General features: G+C 46.1%; 1 protein-coding gene across 6 annotated transcripts in view; it reads left to right on the top strand.

Moving 5' to 3' along the window:
* Positions 1 to 19,163, top strand: part of EPB41L4A (erythrocyte membrane protein band 4.1 like 4A) — a 1,024,616-nt gene that overhangs the window by 399,700 nt on the left and 605,753 nt on the right. For all 6 annotated transcript variants that reach the window (XM_069625493.1, XM_069625495.1, XM_069625491.1 and 3 more), the window contains exon 7: positions 7,420 to 7,507. In XM_069625493.1, coding sequence (XP_069481594.1) covers positions 7,420 to 7,507 — 88 coding nt within the window. The remainder of the gene's footprint in view (positions 1 to 7,419; positions 7,508 to 19,163) is intronic.

Raw genomic sequence — 19,163 nt, 5'->3', positions numbered from 1 at the left:
GTCTACGGCCCACCTGATCGAACGACTGGACAAGATCAACGAAAGCCAGGCAAATCTTGGTCTTGCCATCCCAGACCTTTGCTTTCAAGTGGCTGAGTATCAAGATATTGGCACCTGCACCGATCCCTCTTTGAAACCCCGTTTGAAAGGAGTTGTTGCAACCATGGATCTTCAGCCAGCCAGCAAGTCGAGATAAAAGGAAAGAACCAAAGATCTTACCGATAACATAAAGAAGGGCGATTGGGCGAGAGTTCTTGGGATCTTCCCTATCACCCTTCTTGAATATCGGGACCACGATAGCTCTGCTCAATGAATCTGGTATTGTTCTAGTTTCCAGGATACGTTCCAGGAGGAGTTTAATGAACCCAGCCCACTCCTCCGGATGTTCTTTTAATGTTGCATTACTGAGACCATCTGGCCCTGGGGCACGAGAGCCAGACACCTTCTGTATTTTCATCCTTGTGGTGTCCATGTCAAAAGGGATGTCCCAATAGGTTGCATTCTTTGCAGTCATGTCTATAATTGGTTTTCCAACCTATTTGTATAAGGAGCCGAAGTGAGTAATCCAGACATCTTCCTAGTCGTTGTTTGTTTGAGAGATGTCAGTGGTCCCCAAGGAGGAGTTTGAGGGACCAAAAGTCTCTGACTCGTCTCCTGCATACTATTCTCAACATTGCTTCTGCATCATGTTGGTAGAGGTTGCGTCTGTACGCAAAGAGCCATTTCTTGTAGTTCCTTGATGCTATTTGAGCTTCAAAGTATGTCCTCTTCTTTCTTCGTTCGCCTGGCTCGTCGTTTTATGCGCCTCATTGCCTTCCTTTGATCCACTATCTTTGCATCAAAGAAGTGCAATGTAGTTGATTGTTTGCGTTTAGGTGTACACACAAGATGAGCCAAGTGGCTTGTTGGTTGTTGTATGCGTCATCAATTAAGGATACACACATATAATTCATATTAGTACTCAGCGAGGGCGCAATCAGAATGAAAGAAGCATTCTCAGCTGGGATTCCAGCCGCCTTTTCCCTGGCAGGGGGGCAATGCAGCCCCTCAGCCAATGAGGAGGCTTGAAGCAGGGCCATCCCTGCTCCGAGCCTCCCCACGGCTGAGAAGCTGCCGGGGACTCGGGTATGTGTTTTTTTTTTATTCCTGAGGAGAACCATCTCCGGTTCCGGAAGCACCTCAAAACCTTCCTCTTTGCTTCTGCTTTCTCTCTCCCTCTCCCCTGCTAAATTCTTCACTGAAACTGCACTGAATCTGCAACTGGGCCACTCTCACCGACCTCGGTCCTGGGCCCAGCCACTCTCCACTTGCACTGCCTCCCTGGCAACCCCTGCACTGCGGGACTGTCTCTGTATCCCTACAGTCCCCCTTCCCAGCACTTGCCTGCACTTACCTTGCACTTGCCACCAGCTGGCCCTATTTATTTATTTTATTCTACTTACCTTGTACTGCACTTCCCCCCTCCCCTTCCCCTTGCACTTTTTCCATTCCCCCTACCCCTGCACTTGCGCGATCTAAATGACACCTGGCCTAGTAGGATCGTTGTCTTCCCCTTGTTCCCCCCTCCCTGCCTCGTCGTGCCTTGAAACACTTGTGTATAGGTGCGTTACAAATGCCATATCATATCATATATCATATCACCTGACACTTACCTAATGCTTTTGTTTTTGAAACGTTTCGGGACAGAAAAAAATGCTTTTAGTGCCCCAGTCACGCAGATCTTGCGGGCCGGGGTACTAAAAGCAATATGACCCTCGCGGCGGGGGCATTACCGACTCGGGTAATGCCCCGGTGCCTTGGTTAAGGCCCTCCCTTAGCTCAGGCCTATAACTATGGGCCCTGTGGCCTTACCTGAGTCCCCGGCGGGGAGCGAAGGCAGCCTCTGAGCCATGGGGAGGCTCTGAGCGGGGATGGTCCAGCTTTGAGCCTCCTCATTGGCTGGGGGGTTGCCACGCCCCTCGCCGGTGACAACGGCAGTGGAATCCAGACCAAAGGATTCCTGGCCGGGTAATGCCTCGACGAGGGCCAATCAGAATGGTTCTTTCATTCTGATTGCGCCCTCGCCGGGTACTAATGCTTACTTAGTATACAGCGAGGGCTAAATCAGAATGAAACAAGCATTCTGATTGCTCCTTGCCGGGGCATTACCCGGCAGGGAATCCCTCGCCCAGGATTCCACGGACATTGTTCCCGCCGGGGGGGAGTGGCAGCCCCTCAGCCAATGAGAAGGCTCGAAGCGGGGCTATACCCGCTCCGAGCCTCCACACGGCTGAGAAGCTGCCTTCGCCCCCTGCTGGGGACTCAGGTATGCGTCTGTACATTGGTGATCCTGGATAATGTGTGCTTCTCAGGTGTTTTGTGCTTATTGTCTCTTGGATGAGTCTTTTAGTTGACGTATTTCAGGGGGGTTTATAATCCTTGTACTATTGCATTCCATGATGTGATATCTGTGGAGCTTTCTTTCCTTCCTCTTCTTAGTGTCTCGTACCAGACTGCTGTTTCTGCCATGGTCCACCTTTTCAAGTCTTTCCACGTTTGGTCCATCTTTGGTTTTCCATGTCATCGCTAGCCGACGTTTGGTCAGAGCCCACGCTAGGTCTATCATCCTTTTCATTGCTCTGTTTTTATTTGGGTAATTATATAGTCCTAGGAGGCATGGCTATAACGGGTATACCTCCTTTCCATTCTCCCCTCAAGTGCATGTCTCAGTTGCTGAAGAATTGTTTTCCGCTTTAGTTTACCTTCGCAAGGATGGCACACATGTGGGTACTGAGTTTTTAATGTATACGATTCTGTTTAAGAAGAAATATTGGTTTTATAGTTTTTAATCTTTGCTATTTATAGAGAAAATGGGATATGCTCCTTGCAGCCCTCTGATTATATTGTTGGCACGTATACATGGTGCAGATCCGCTGAGTTGGCGTGCTGGCAAGAAGGTCGTCTATGGTTCAATCCCTGTTGAAGTGTATTAGTGATTTTGTCTCCACCCCTGCGCATGGGGTGACTGCTTCATGTATCAGTTTAGCTGTCACTCAAGATTGCTGTATATTCTGGGGGAGAATCACACCCTAAACGGAACATTTTCCCAGAAGGGACCTCTCAGCTGCATGCATCCGGTGAATTAGTCATGGCACTCGTCAGATGTACACATGCCACACTTAATAGTTGAAGTGGCAAACCTTGCTAGGACCGTCTCTGTTGATTATCTGGGTTTATCTAAAATTGAGTGTATCCCTCACCACTTGCTTGTAAAGACCCTTTTAGCAATAGCATATTTGATGCAAAGAAGAGCAAAACCAGTCGCTACTGTTTTCCGGCTGAAGCTGTGCTCTGAGCCCTGCCTATAGCAGCGTGCACCCGAGAGTGATGATGCAGCTCGTCAAGTTAGTGTAACAGTGAAGTGGCTCGTAAGAGGCACTGGCAATTCAGTGGAGTGTTTAATGTGAGAGGAGACACATTCAGAGCGATATGCTCTGCCAATGAGCCCTAACACTCACAGGATCCTGTCACTCAAAGGTGAGGATGCAAGAGGGTGAATGGGGCGGGGAGTATAGTCTGTGCAGATGATCAGGGAGTACCCACATCCCACATTGTTCTCCCCCTGGAAATGGCAAAGCACATCCCAATTTGTGGTTTGCATTCCAAAGATCTTGACCTCTGTAATACCAAAAGAACAGTGTGTAGTGGGGGGTACTGCTTGTTTTCTATTCAGTCCCTCTTCTCTGGAATTCCAGCTTTTAGCTACTATCCAGAAGAGTCTAATCCCCTTGAAGTGTTTACCTTTCTAACCTCTTTTATTCAGCCTGATCCCATATCAGAGACCTGTTTGTAGCCCCAGCAGTATAACAATGCGAAAGTGCACGTAGTTCAGTGCTGAGCGCCATTATGGATGCCCCCAAAGGCCAACATTTACACTCAATAAACAACATAAACATAAAAGGCTCAGGTTTTGGGCTGATTTGTAGTATAGACAGATAAAGGACAATCTGGTGTTAAGATTGAAGGAGACAACACCACCCAGGTAGAAACGGTCATGGAGTGCAGAAAAGCAAAACCCTGATAACAGCAAATGAAAGGGCAGTATTACACACATAAGTGTCTCTACTGTGCAGAGAGACCCAAAGAGAACGCTGGATGACGTTCTGGATGCTGGTAGCAAAGAACACACAAAACTCTCCAACAGATAGTGAGGCACAACACAGGGAACCAAAGTATAGCTCACTTATGGAGGATCTTTTGAGAAAAACCTCAGGCTGAGGATCCAATCCAACTCCAGAGAAGAGAGCACAATGATGAGGGTGATTGGCTTAATCAAGACTAGATAGCAAACGGAATTGAGGACCTGTCATCCAATGCGGTGCCGTCCAAATACGGATAACAACAAAATATCCCAGGGACCTGAAAGTGTGCAGGACCCTGATTCTTATAGTGGCCTTTAAGACGTTTCTCCAGAAACACAAATATTCTCAGCATTCTGGGTTATTAGCTTAATAGTTTGAATGTATAAATGAGGAAATAAGAATAAACAAGGCTCCTACAGCCCATCAAGTTAATGGATGTGGGCCATAGAACATAAGATTCAGTTCTCTGTATACAACAGCTTCGAAAACAACCTTCTGTGGGTGACTAGATGTTTACGTTGTCCTCATTAAGAAATATAGCATTGGAAATAGAACGCCTCTATATCTTGCCTGTCTGGACTATATTAAGCCATGTAATGCCATTGACAGGGGGAGACTTGGCAAAGCTACAAGAGGATAATATGGAGCACAGGCACATACGCGCACACGCGCGCACACGCACGCGCAATAGCCACACATACAAATAATGATGATGCTTTAAAACAATACCTGTATGTAAGTTTAAATCGGTCTTAACGAAATGACTACATTAAGACTTATATGGGAGTGAAACAGGAATGGCATTTGGTCCTTTCGTTGTGCAATTTCTATTCCAGCAATTGATGGAGTTCACTGATGTCCCAGAGCTAGAAGAGGGAACGTGTTTCCTGCTCTTCTCTGTGCGGATGACTGTGTATTCGTTATCAGAGCGCCTAAAGCTCTGAAGCCATTGCTATCAGTAACTGAGCAGTACTTCCAGGGAACTGAAAATAAATACAAAATAATGTACAAAACGGGTAACCACCAATAAGGAACAGGACACAAATTATACATTCAATGGAAAGCATCTCCAAAAAGTGAAATAATCCTAATGTCTGGGTTTAATGCTTTTCAATCATTGCTAGTGGATGACCCCTCGTTCATCGCCTGAGGGAAGGCGGAGGAAGCGACACTTCCCAGAATGCCAGAAGCCAACCTGTTAGTCCACCAGCGCAAGCGTAGGAGGGACCATCTCATCGGGGCAGACCCATGGGGAGATGGGAATGGATGCTTGTGATGATATCGGGGCGCTGGCGATGATGGTTCCATGAGACCACATCACATTGCAGCCGTCCTCATTGGTCCTGGCGAGGAGGGACCACAGGGGATGTTAGAGGCTGCAAACAGAGGCCTACAGGAAGAGTCCAGAGTGCAATCCACCCGCGTGCTGTCCTCGGACCTCAAAGGGCAGCTCTGTGCAAAGTCTGGCAATAACAGAAGCCTAGCAGCAGAAGATAGTTAAACATGTCTGTTATTTCTGTCATGAATGTGGTGTTTCAGTTTGTTGCCCCCTCCTATTTGAGCTGTATGCTTAAATACAGCCAGTGTACCCTTACATGTACTTGATGGGGACAGAGGGGGGTATTGGCCTTGAAAATGAGAGCGTGACTATCCTTTCTCCACTTAGAGCAGTCAGTAGATGCCTCGACATTGGGAAAGTGGTGTAGCGTTTAGAAGCGATGCCTCTTGCTTTTTGTAGTTAACGCACTCAGGCTCTTTTCCTCAGAGTGTAGGATGGGAGCCCTATTGCCGCAGCCGTTTCTTACGTGTTTTCCTTCCAATCAGTAAATGTTCAATGACATTACAACCACAGGATTAGAGTTTAATCAGACAGTTGTGATGTTATAACCAGCTGTGATATAATAACTTAAAGACAATAAAGAAACAGCTTCGAATGGCAATGCTTACTGTCATGCATGCCTACAAGGCATCGGGGCAGGCAGCCCCCTGCCCACTGATACCCCACCAGCCACGGCTGCTCCCCACAGTGTCAACATATTGGGGATTAAAGCTGCAACTCCCACTTGCTCGTTGAGGGTGATGGGTGCACTGTCTACGGCCCATGTGCGATTTGCAGAACCCAATCAACATAACCTGAAATTTAAGACACATTTAAGTTATAAGATACATGTTTAAGTGCTTCCTTAAATACATCCTCATCCTTAACATTTTGCGAGGATTGTATGGGTGGCACGTGGAACATGTTGACCAGCTAGCCACAGAAAATAGAGTGAACATGGCCAATTGATGGGCACATGCAGGCAGAATCCTCACGGATCGGATGAACTTGCTGCCACTGCAACACGGTGATCTTGTAGAGGTTGGCACACATGGCCTTGCCCCTGTGTTGGTGCTGCTGTCTGTTGACTGTCCTATTGTTAGCACCCTACCCTGCGGTGGCAGTGCTGCTTACAGTAGTGTAGCTGCACAAATGTCACCCAGGCTGACTAGAGCAGTGGGCAGGCATCGCCAGCAGGAGAGCCCTGCATTGCCCCGTGCCAGCTCATTATTATCCATGAAAATGGATAGCTAGCACTGCCCTGCCCACCTGGGTCATCATTCTCATGAATAACAGTGAGCTGGGCCAGAATGCAGAGACTCTGGCCAACGCACACCATTGTTATTTTCTGTGTGACTACAACTGACAGTTAAACTAATAAAGCTGCTTAAACATTATGATGTGGTCACAAATTTGATCCAGCTGAGCCAGGGCTCTGAAATAAGTGCCAGGGCAGACACCTGGCGAACACCCCCACCAAATGAAGCACTTGTAGTGTGTAATACCTTGACAGTGTCCCGCCTGCTGCATAGGGCCCAGGTACTGGTGTGGTACAAGTAGGCCAGCAGGCAAGATGTTATGTTTCTGAAGCTGCCTGTGCCTTGCGGAGTTCACAGTAATTACGTGGTTTTTGCAGGGAACCCTTTCATCTGCTTTGTCTTGGAAGCCGCTCTGGTTGGAAGGTGATGGCTGTGATGAGTGACGAGGCCTCTGTTCATGGGGACCACTGGGAGTTCGTGGTTTGGGAAGGTGAAAGTGTTTGCGGCGGCAGTTTACGCACATCTGACAGCTGATGTGACAGACTGTAATAGAGCGGGGTGATAGATTGAGCCCAAAGCACACAGGCATGCCGGAAGTCGGCAAGCTCAAAAGCAAGAGCTCGCTGGAACTCAGAAGCTGGGCACACCTCCGGGCGCCTTGGCAGATGAGCATGCGCCGTACAGACACGAGAAATAAAACGTGTTTATTGTTCTTTTGCAGGGGGCAGGTGCCAGCTGAGGCCGAAATAAACTACCTGGGAGTTGCCAAATCCCTGGAAATGTACGGTGTGGACCTCCATCCTGTATACGTAAGTACCACTCATTTTCACTCCTAGCACGAGAACTGGACGGCAACCTTTGCAGGCACTTGCTAGTTTAAAATAGAATAAACACCGTTCTCTGAGAGTCATTACATTCGTTTCCCTTTAATTAATAGTTCAATTGCCTCTCAATACAAAATTTAAATTGGACTTCATAAAGTGACATGTCTTCTAAGTGTGAGATCTATGAAGTGCTTCTGAGGCAATATCCATGGCCTTGTATCACTGTAGGGTTGTCTGGAAGTGCCCAGGTGCCTGGATTTCGGTTCTGATAAATATTTGTCTAAGTGAAAGACAGAGCCCTCTACATGCCAAAAAGAAAAACCTGTATATTGAGGTCACCCAATGCTTCCCTCAAAACCACTTGCTAGACTCCGCCCACTGCCCGGCCCACATGCAAGGACGTCATTTCACCAAAATGCCAGGAGTAGTGGAAGTGACATCACACGACCCTTGACCCCTGATGACATCACAGAAAGTGATGTCATTTGACCCTACCCCGAAGTTATATTGCGGGAAGCGATGGAACACGACCTTTCACCCGTTGACAAAACAGGAAGTAGCATCACATAGCATTGTGCACTACAAAAAATATGGTTACGATATCAGAATGTATCGCCATATGTATCGTTAAGATCAGTGTGTATAGGCCCATATTACCAAATTACTGTGAATGCAAGCAGACGTCCATAAGCAAATGATAATGATGTGTTATTATATAGCACTTACGTTTAAGCACTTTATATAGAAAAAATATGCACCCACTATCACCCAACCTGTGTTGGTACTCATTTATCGACCTCAGAAGGATGAAAGGCTGAGTTGAGGCGTTTAAGAACAGACTAAAAAAAGTGACTCACCCCCTGAAGTGTGCCTGAAATAAACCTCTTAATGAGTCTAGCAATTATTGTATAGAATTCCAGAAGGACACATTATTTGGTATTCCCATTCTTTCTTATTTAGGGTCAGTGCTGAAAGTGTTAGACATGTGGCACTCCTGTTCTTATTTTTATTCTTTTTTTTAAGGGGCCTAAACAAGAAAGCCAGCCACTCCAGAAGTAAAGAGCCACATGGTGCTGAACACAACCCAGGAGCTTGCATTACACACAAAATGAGGTTGCAAGGGAGACCTCAGAGGTCACACTTGCGACCTCTGGCGACCCCTAAATGATGTCCCTGCCATTCCTGTCCTTGCTATTCTCTGCCCACTTACCCCGGCCATGTGTTTAAAAATAAAGCAAACACTATGGTGTGATGACAGATATGGGTGGGATTGCTTGTTATACTGTATCCCCACCCACACCTTAATGTGATTGGCCACTGTTGCTGGGACTTGCGGAGACGCCACGCTCTTCCCCAGAGACCCAGAAAGTATGGAAACCCGCAGTCTCCGGGTTCAACCCAGTGATCGAAGTGGGCGGGAGCGGTGCTCCTATACTTTTTTAAATTAAGCTTTACTGTTCCCATACTTTTATTGAAATAAGAAACCGTTCCGGAATGGTTTCATTATAAAATAAAGTGTAGGAAGAAATTGAAACTTGCACTTAAACGTTCCCTTAAACAGCAGGCGCATGTGTTTGGGGGTTTGTATTGTGCGTGGAAGGGGGCGTGGCGATGGGGATGGTGGGGAGCGGGGGCAGGCCAGTAGGGAACATAACTCCACTCCTTCTTTTCGTACACTTCGACCACAGGCTAAACCTGGATACGAGGCAGGTCTGGTGAAAGAGTGCAGTGTAATCTATGTCAGAGAATATAAGCAGGTGTTTTCCGCTTGATCTATTGCAGTGTGTCATGGACAGGGGCGCCGCGTCATATGGCGCAGAGTCTAATGCGCACATTATATAGATTGAGCACCATATGTACAGGTGAATGGTGTAGGGTGCAGTACCAAATTATCATTAATAAACTCATGAAACCTATTGTGCCTCGACAACCTATCAGGAATGATGGCACCCTTTTTTAAAGTTTCCTGTCACGTTCTGAGGTTACAGGGGATTGGGAGAGACAGGTTTTATTATTATTTCTAACTGATATATCCAGTGTTGCCCAAGCTTTCATTCCCTCCTAGTTACAGGTAACTGCAAAATCTGGTGCGGATTGGTCAAACAGTGTGGAATTGTATAAGGAACAATGCTTTGCCAAGCCACAAACCCATAAACACATTTTTACTTTTGCTGAAATCTATGGAAAGGGGTGGGGTGTCCAAATGTCATGTAGCCAGTAATGTCTGGAGGGTCCTAACAGGTGATTGTAAAAGATTTGGTGCAGCTTGGTGAAACGGAGTGGAATTGTATAGGGAACATACACAAAGCCACACCCACATTTTAGGTTTTGCTGAAATCCATGGAAAGGGGTGGGGTGTCCAGATGTCATGTAGCCAGTAATGTCCAGAGGGTCCTAACAGGTGAATGTGCACATTTTGGTGCAGATTGGTGAAATGGTGTGGAATTGTATAGGGAACATACATGAAGCCACAAACCCATCCACAAATGTTAACATTTGCTGAAATACAGGGAAAGGGGTGGGGTGTTCAAATGTCATGTAGCAAGTAATGTCTGGAGGGTCCTAACAGGCGACTGGGCAAAATTTGGTGCAGATTGGTGAAATGGTGTGGAATTGAATAGGGAACATACCCAAAGCCACAAAACCCACAAACACACACATTTTCACTTTTACATATATAATTATTATTATTATTATTGTTATTATTTGTATAGTGTTTATAGATCACAGACCTAGCTTCGAGAAACAGCAGAGTGCTTTACAGAGGTATACATAGAGCTACACAACGGAGAGCTTTAGAGAGGTATACAACAGTACAGATGCATAACGGAGCTCTTTTCAGAGTTAACAGTAGAACAGATATTCAGCGTGGGTAGGATACAGAGGGGCACAGAGGAGAGGTACAGCTGTACAGGATGGCAGGGAGTTGGAGGGTGCGGACAACGTCTAGCTAGTCAGGTGGCGCAGGCAGTGACGTGATGGCCTAGGTGTTGAGGAGGAGAAACTCCTTGAAGAGGTGGGTCTTGAGTTCTTTTCTGCATTGTAGGAGCGTGGAGGCGAGTCTGATGCTAACAGAGAGGAGGTTCCATAGTCTTCGGGCGTAGGCAGAGAAGGCTTGTTTTCTTATCCTTTCCTTTTGCAGCAGTGGATTTCAAGTCTGCACATGTCCTGGCTCCTGCTGGTGTGCTGTCCACCGGAAATGCTGAGTTTCTCCGCAAGGTAGCTGAGTGACTTGAGGCCCACGGTGAATTGTGCGTGCAGTGGGAGCCAGTGAATGTCGATGAGTGCCAGGGTGATGTGGTCGCATCTGCGTAGACCCTTGATGAGGTGCGCAGCCACGTGCAGGACACTTCTCAGGGGCACAATGGAGGATGACGGGTGGCCTTCAAGGAGGGCATTGCCACCAGTGCTTGAATGGTGGATCTGAAACTGTCCGGATGGAGGAAGTGCTTGACCTTCCACAGGAAAGAGAGCTGATACCAAGCTGTCTGAGTTTTCTTAGCTATGTGTGTCTTGAAGGAGAGGTGTTTGTTGATGTGGAACCCGAGGGACGTGGCGCAGGAAGTGAGCTCGGATGTGACGCTCTCAGGGTTCATGGTTGATAGCCAGGTCTTTATGTCTGGGTGCTTGGCATTGTTGGTGAGGAGTAGGAATTCATTTTGGGGGGTTGAGCTTCAGGTATGCACTGGGCAACCAAGACTGGATCCGCGAGAGGCAGGTGTTGAGCCTATGGATGTCCTAGATGGAGCCAATCTTGAGTTATAGATGTGTGTTAATAGCGTGTTGGTGTTTGTGGATTTTGTGTGTGGCTAGTAGGGCTCCCAGCAGCTCCATGTATAGATTGAAGATCAGTGGGGAGAGCATGGAACCCTGCGGGACTCCACAGGTGACGGTTAGCATTGGTGATCTAGAGGAGTCCATCTGAAAAAACTGATGGCGATTGATGAGGTAGGACTTGAACCAGCATAGGACAAGGTCACCGATCCCCATCTGCTGATGTACGGTGTCTGTCAACGCCTGGTGATCTACTGTGCCTAAATGGGCTGGGAAGGTGAGTAGAACCAGGGGGAAGGGGTGGCCATTGTCAAGGATATTGAGAGAGTTGTTGACCATATATGGTTACCGACTACGTGATGCATCTGGGTCTGAACCCAGATTGGTAAGTTTGGAGGAGGTTGTTGGTGTCGATGTGTTGCTGCAGTTGTGTGGCTTCCACTTTCTCGATGATCTTACCTAGGACGGGAAGATGGGTGATGGTGTGATAGTTAGCTAGGTTGTCGGGATTCAGAGTGGGTTTCTTTAGTAGATGGAGGATTTGTCCTGTCCCTAGGGTCGATGGGAAGGTGCCTTGAGTTTGGGAGCTGTTGATGATATACAGGTAGGGAAGGAGAGCTTCTGCGGGGAGGGTCTTGAGGATGGTTGCTGGGAGGATGTTGTCTGTATACGATGTGGCTTTGAGGGCGGCCAGGGTTTCTACCAAGTCCTCTGTAGAGAGTGTCTTGAATGTTGTCCAGGGTGTGGAGATTTTGCGAGGGGGAACGTGAGATGGGTCTGTGGATGCAGAGCTGTTGGGTGTCTATGTGCTGGTGAATCGTGCTGATTTTGTCGATGAAAAAGGTGTGGATGGTAGTGGATTTTTTGGTGGTGTGTAGTATGGCAGGGTCGGTTAGTAGGTTGACGCAGTGCTATTATCCTTCTTAAAGTCAAGAAGATTTGATAGACTGTGAATCAAAATAGACTGCACTCCTCACAGGACTGCATAGAAAGCAGGGAGATATAATCTCTGGAGCCCCCACTAGGGAGTGTCGGTCAGTTCTCTCACCTACAATTTAAAAAAAGCAAATTAAACACGTCTCTTCAAAGATCATCTCACTGATTAATAATCAGCAGCATCACTCTGACCCAGCCTAGCACCTTCTTTACCCACCCTCACCTACATCCCCTACCTGTAACCCTCTGTATCACCCCTCTCCATATCCTGTTAGCTGTACCCTTTACTTGCTATCCATCTAATTGTGTCCATACTAATGTACCATATCACCGTATCTTCTTGCTGTACAGCTAGAAGGATTTGAGCCAGCCCTAGTGGGCTCTGTTGTGTGGTAGTTGACCTCCGCTAGTGGTCTGGAGCCCTCTACTAGGGGTGTGGTGGTTTACCTAGCACAAAATAAAGTTTGTTGGTGAGGGCAAGTATCACATGCAGCCCCAGGTGAGGCTGCCATTTCCGCCTGCACACACAATTGCATTGAGCACTTACAAGCAAACTTTATTTTGTGCTCGGTAACCTCACCCCTATTGGAGCTTGTGCAGGGGGAAAGGGCGGCCTCACCTGGAGCTACATGGGAAACAGCTTGCCCATGTCTCCATGACCAGTGCCCAACATGCACACATCACCAAGGGAAGTTTGGATTGCAGCCTTTACACGTGGTAAGCTCATCCATTCCAGGTTTGCTGATTGCCCTGAGAGCTAGAAGCTGTGGGAAGAACAAAGGAGAAGCACACAATTCAATGTGGTTAGAGCCTGGATTTCACACGTGTCAAAAGAGTAGAACAGATACTCAAATAAGGATTGATAGAGCCAGTCCAAGGGCCGCACAAACATTATTAGTTGATGGCCCGAGCCCAGTAAATTTGGATAATGGGGTTGATGGGCCCATAGCTCCTGGTACAGCCCGAGGGTGTGGTCAATAAAACTGCTATAACCCATGTCTGTTTTGGAAGCATACCGCACATGTAATTCATTAGTCCCTAAGCCAATTCCCTGCAACTGTCCAGGTTGATGTAGTACATACATCTGCCAATCTAACTGGGTAGTCGTAGGGAGATTGCTGTGAATACGTGATGTGCTGTTTGTAGCCCTAGAATGTAGTGTTCGTAACAATCTGGAGGCTATGTGAGGCCTTCTACTGGCTGTACCGGTGCATATAGCCCACAGTTTGTCCAATGAGAACTCTAAGTGCACGTTCTGTCACGATTTATTGGGGAGTCACTCTCAATGCAGGGAGTTCCCCCCACCCAAGCAAGGTGGCGTGCAATAAAGCGCTTGGCTTATTCAACTTTAGAGAGGCCTCCAACCTATCCCGTGCTATTCAGTAAACACCCTCTTTACCACCAATGAGCTAGGAACCAGCCGGTGTATAGTAAGAATATATATTTATTTCAAGTTTGAATAAGAATAATAGAACAACCAAAACATCAGCCACCAATGCCGTGGCACTACACAATATCATAATTTCAAATTAGTTGTGGCAATTGACTGACTAATGGACTTTCAGATACATCAATGCACAGGTAAAATGTAAAGATGGGCAGTCATCACTTTACACCAGGTTTCTTGCAATTAACCCATAGAATAATATAACTCACACAGTGATTGCTTAGTCTGTCATCAAGCTCTTTTCTCCCAGCAACCCCCAGTCCCCATGCATCAGTTATATATGTATATGACCCCATAATTTTAAGACAAGGTACAGGGAGTGGGAATACAGACAGTAGGAAAATCGTTTTGGCTTTTTATTTGAAAGGCATAGTTTGGGAAAGGAACTCAATGGGAAAATCGTTTTTGGGCTTTTTATTTGAAAGGCAAGGTTTGGAAAAGGAACTCCAATGGGAAAATCGTTTGGACTTTTAATTTGGAAGGCAATGTTTGTAAAAGGAATTCAATGGCAAAATCGTTTTGGGCTTTTTATTTGAATAAAATGCAGGGCCTTGGGATTCTGATTTGGGATGCAAGTGAATAAATTGGAAATTTCGTTTTGCGCACACTACATTCACTTGAATGGCAGGTATGATAGAGGGCCTCATCACGAGTCGGCGGTAACCCTTAAATGCGGCGGTAGCACTATTACCACCGCATTCAAGGGTCCGCCAGATCATGGCTTTGGCGGATTTCCCCCCAGCTCTGGGCTGGGGGGAAATCTGCAGCAAAATTGCCGATTTTTGGCGCGATTACCGCCAGCGGGAAATCCGCCGGCGGTAATAGCGTGAATTTTCCCCATTGGGCCCAATGGGCAATGAGGAATTCCCGAATGGGCCCAATGGGGAATGGGCAATAACCCTTCCGCCAAACCCGTGATCTGGCACTAATAGCGCCAGGGGGTTTGGCGGTAGGGCTATTAGCGCCGGCGTTACCGCCCAACTCTTGATGAGGCCCAGAGTCACCCAAGTACTTTATTTTCTATACCCGCTCTAATACACTGGGCATTAACTTCGTTAGTTTCGAACTCTAACAACACTCATCTCGTGATTTCTCTATATGGGAATTAATCGATTTGACTTTAATTCAATGCACTCAGGGTCTACACAGATTCACCCTGCCCCACAATTTAATTGAAAGGATTAAGGCAGTCAGTTCCCCACACAATTCAATTTAAATGGATAGAGTGGTTTTCTATGTGGAATTAATTTGAGTTATATTTATTAAAATGTGCTAAGGGTCTCCCCAGTTCCACCCCCCTACCTGCTATGCGAGATGGAGATTAGCGCTGGCAGATTCCCCCCTACACTTTTGTTGGCATTTGGATTAATCTACTTACATGGGAGGCCTTGGTGATGGGGCATCCATGGAAACAGCAGTGCTCCTCTGATGACAGCACAGATCTGGTCAAATGCTCCGGTCTAGGATAGTTCCCAGCAACCCAGTCCTCCTCCTGGCTCCTCAAATGGCAGGGTCAGCTAGCTTCTAAGTTTCCCAGTCTCTGTCTCCCATGCAAGATTTAAGGCCTTACCAGGAAACCAGCTCTTCTCCTGGCAAGGTTTACCCAGATGGCCTGGGTAGCTCACCTTGCCTCTCTGCTAGTTGTTCTTTGCAAAAGTCCAGAAATAGACTTAGTCCAGGAATAGAGTGGAACAGTCAAGCCAAAAGTTGTTCTCAGATTAAAATTGATCTCTTACAGGGCTTGTGACACTCCATTGTTATCATAATTCCCACAATATGGGTTGGCTAGTTGTTTCCCACCACCTCCCCCCAATACACCCACTGCCTGCTGATAGGACAAGGAGTTGTGAGGCGTGGATGATGGAAACTGAGGAAGGAGAAAGATTCATTATCCCAAAGTGCCAAGTGGGTTAAACGTTTAGTATTCCTAAAAATCTCACAACATGGCAGCTACCCTAATTTTTCAGATAACTGCAGGGACATATATAATATATATATGAGTTCTATATTTTATTGCGAGTCGGAAAATACTAATCTTATTTCGGCACGCCCTTCCTGGGAGGAGCTATGTTTTTTTTATTTGCTCCTGAGCCAAAATAGTAAACAAATCAGACACTTCAAGATTCATATATTTATTTCCCGCTCTAGCACCACACCAACTTTCAATTTCCTTGGAATTATGAGAAGGCAGAAATCATAATTTTCTTCATAACTCACATTGTATAAATCACACAGAATACATATTTACGTGGTACCAACGTGCTTCTTTTCCCCTTTAATATGAGTCGGGGATGAGCTCACTGGGGCACACAATGCTCTTTTTATTAAGGAAAATGTAATCCTATGTTAATCAATCAATGTTTCACATGTGCCCACTCAGTTTCAAAATACCCCCACCTTTTCTTAAGTTTCATTTCACTTCTGCCACATGACAGAAATATCTGTTCATCAGCAGGGCCTGTTTTTACATGGTTTGAAGATCCATTAGTGGCTCTGCAGTCCATTTCTGGAGTTCGAGTCAGCCCTAAAAGGTCATTTCTGTCAGCCACTAACGCATAGTTAATGGGGAGGCATGACCTTAAAGGACATTTCTGCTGGCCGGCATATCTATCCCTCCACATTTCTGATTTAATTCCCTTGAATTCTTAGCATTTAACTGAACACCGGGCCCTTTCCACTTAGAGTGCCTAAGCCCAGTTCCAGATACACAGCAGCTCATTGAGGGAAGCAGCAGCAGCAAGTTACATGCAACAGTCTGAGAAAAATAGCCTTTTAAATTGAAAAGATGTGTTTACATATAACATTTTACATTGCCTATGTGGCTTCTGTCTATATGTTAATATATTTCTTTCATCTGCTGGTTGAAAAGACATGCATGTTCCTCTTAACGTGTCCACATATAGGCCATTATTTAACATTGGAAACCCCCTTTTAAAAGAAAGTACGCCTTTCCATTTAATTGTCAGTTTATTTGTGGAAGGTAAGTGTCTTTCATTGTGTCAAATGGAATATGTCAAATGGCTTGACTTTTTAAATGTAAGGCACAAGTCCTTTTTTCATTTTTCAAAAGACAGCATTTCAATGTATCTTTTCCCATGTGTAATGCTGCAGTTTTGAATCTGTCAAAAGGTGCGTTTTCCCAGTTTTCACAAAGTCAGCATCTGCTGCACCACATGTCTTTTCCCATTCATTGGGCATATCAAGAAGCTTTAAGCTCTCAGGTAGATTCTCTTTCACTTGAGCACCTGTCCATTTTAGTTGAGTTGAAATAGGCCCATTTCTTTTAATGTCACTAGACCTTACGTCGGAAATCACTGTTTTGTACTGGCTTGCATTTTCCAATGGGTCCCAACATCAGCCAGCTTCTCTCTCACAATAGGGGGCTAGCATGGCTTCGCGATCTCTGCCACACTGGGGCTGTATTTTCACACCACAATTCCAAGGGTAATGAAACAGTTTAATGACTTTGGTACAATGTGGACACTCTGTAGTAGGCAAGCATAGAGATAAAGTGTGGGTGTCAGTAGACATCATTAAGACATGCAAGATTAGAAGGAACCTGGCCTCATAAAATATCCTGTTTTATTTGACTGCAGAGATCGGGGGCAAGGGGGACGAGAAGGGTTGATGGTACGATTTTGATATATCTTTGTGCAGGAATAGGAGTAGTTGAGTATTGGGTGGATTTGTGTTTGTGTCAAGGGCGAAAGACAGTTTTTTCAGCTATTTAACTTGTTTGCACAGGTACATTTGAACATGGGGAGCTGGGTGGAAGATCCAGCTGGAAGGAAGGTACAAGGAAGGAATGGTGGTAGGAAAGGGGAACAAGTAATGGGAAGAAGAATAGCAGCACCTGGTAAAGATAGGCAGCGAGAAAAAGAAAAGTGTTTGCAAGAGCTGTCAGGTTCTAACTTGCTGTGGTAAATGGGCATACAGTACTCTAGCCTTGAACCAATGGGCATTGGGGAACTGGAATACAGTCACAGCAATAGTAATAGAGAGTCTCAGAGAAATCAAGAGTGACAGGTGAGTGCCAGTCACCACACCTCAATGACATGACTTTCCAACAAGGCGCTCCCATTCCACCTCCTGGGGCCTCCATTGGTTCTCTGCCTCAGGAATTGATAGTATTAGAAAACCCAAGGCAAGAGAAATATTATGTTATGTTACTCTGCTTTTTTATTGTGCCCAACCATGACTGTAGTTGTTTTAAAGTGCCAAATCCTTATCCACAGCCTATTGTGCGCCCACCAGAATAGCATGGGCAAGGGTGAGGTAAGAAGGGGCAAAAGTATGAAAGTATTTAGGCAGAGCTAAATGCTTGTAGTAGTAAGGATGTGTGTTTCCCAATTATATACAGACTATTTTCTAGGTGAGGGGACACAGAAGGGTATGTGTTGAGCTTATGTGTGCACTGGGATGACAAGACATTTTTGGAGTTTTATAGATGGAGATGGAGTAGTGTTGGGAGTGTGAGGGGGTCAAGAGCATACTTGGGCAATCACGTAGATATGTAGGCTCAAAATACCTGCCATGTCTACTATGGTACCACAAGTAAATTCACAAATAATTCTGAGGCTGCCAAGCCGACTCAGTAGGTGGTCGAATTTAAGAGTAGGGCATCTGAGCGGTGAAGGCAAGGGAGTGTAATGGACAGAGTTAATAAAGTGAATATGTTTTTTTCTGGCCCTAGATGGAAAGTAGACAATGTTTGTATTTTGTGTAGTGCCACAGCAAGGCTCCCTCACAGAATTGCAACTGGGGAGGATATCTTTCTGGCTGCATGCAAACAATTTAAGCACTAGTAGGACCAAACACCACCTGAAATGGCCAACTTCTGCAATAGGGGTATGAGGGTGACCTTTAAGACCCTTCCAGGTTAGGATGGCTTTCAGTTGGCAGGTTCCCTGCCGAGAAGGCAGCCCACGGCTGCTGCCCACGCAGTTAAGTGTGCCATGGCAGCAATCCTTTGAGAGTAAGTGGGTTGTTACAGAGACCAGGCCCACTTAACTGTTGCTGTGCTCCTCTGGGAATAATCGGCATGTAGAACAAAAACTGTTTCCAACCCCAATTGCCCGAGCTGCAGTTGCCTAGCTAGGCTAACAGTTGGCATTGCAGAGTGGTGGACAGTCTTCATGCCCAGAATGTAGAAAATGGAATTGAAAACACAAATTAATTTGCTCCAAAATCTGGGCTGTTTGTATGCTTGGAAACCCTTCAAAAGCAACAGGAAGATTTGCATTAAAACCTGTGAAAACACAAATGACTTTACTGCAAAGCTGACACACAGGCAAAAGCCCTTTTACCAGAAGCAAGTTAAATAGGAGTTTGAGCAGTAGATGATCTTAGGAATCCTTCAAAAACCCCTCTCAAAACCCAGGAAGGATTACATTGAAAAATGTGAAAGCACACCTTAATCATTTCAGTTCATGCATTCAACATTGTTTCTAGGGTTTTCCAGAGAGTCGTGGGGAGCATGCAGTC

The sequence above is a fragment of the Ambystoma mexicanum genome, chromosome 6p (assembly GCF_040938575.1).
Source record: "Ambystoma mexicanum isolate Mex_15411 chromosome 6p, UKY_AmexF1_1, whole genome shotgun sequence".
NCBI classification, from domain to species: Eukaryota; Metazoa; Chordata; class Amphibia; order Caudata; family Ambystomatidae; genus Ambystoma; species Ambystoma mexicanum.
The sequence above is the reverse complement of the archived record's forward strand: the minus strand, read 5'-3'. Positions and strand labels throughout refer to the sequence as shown.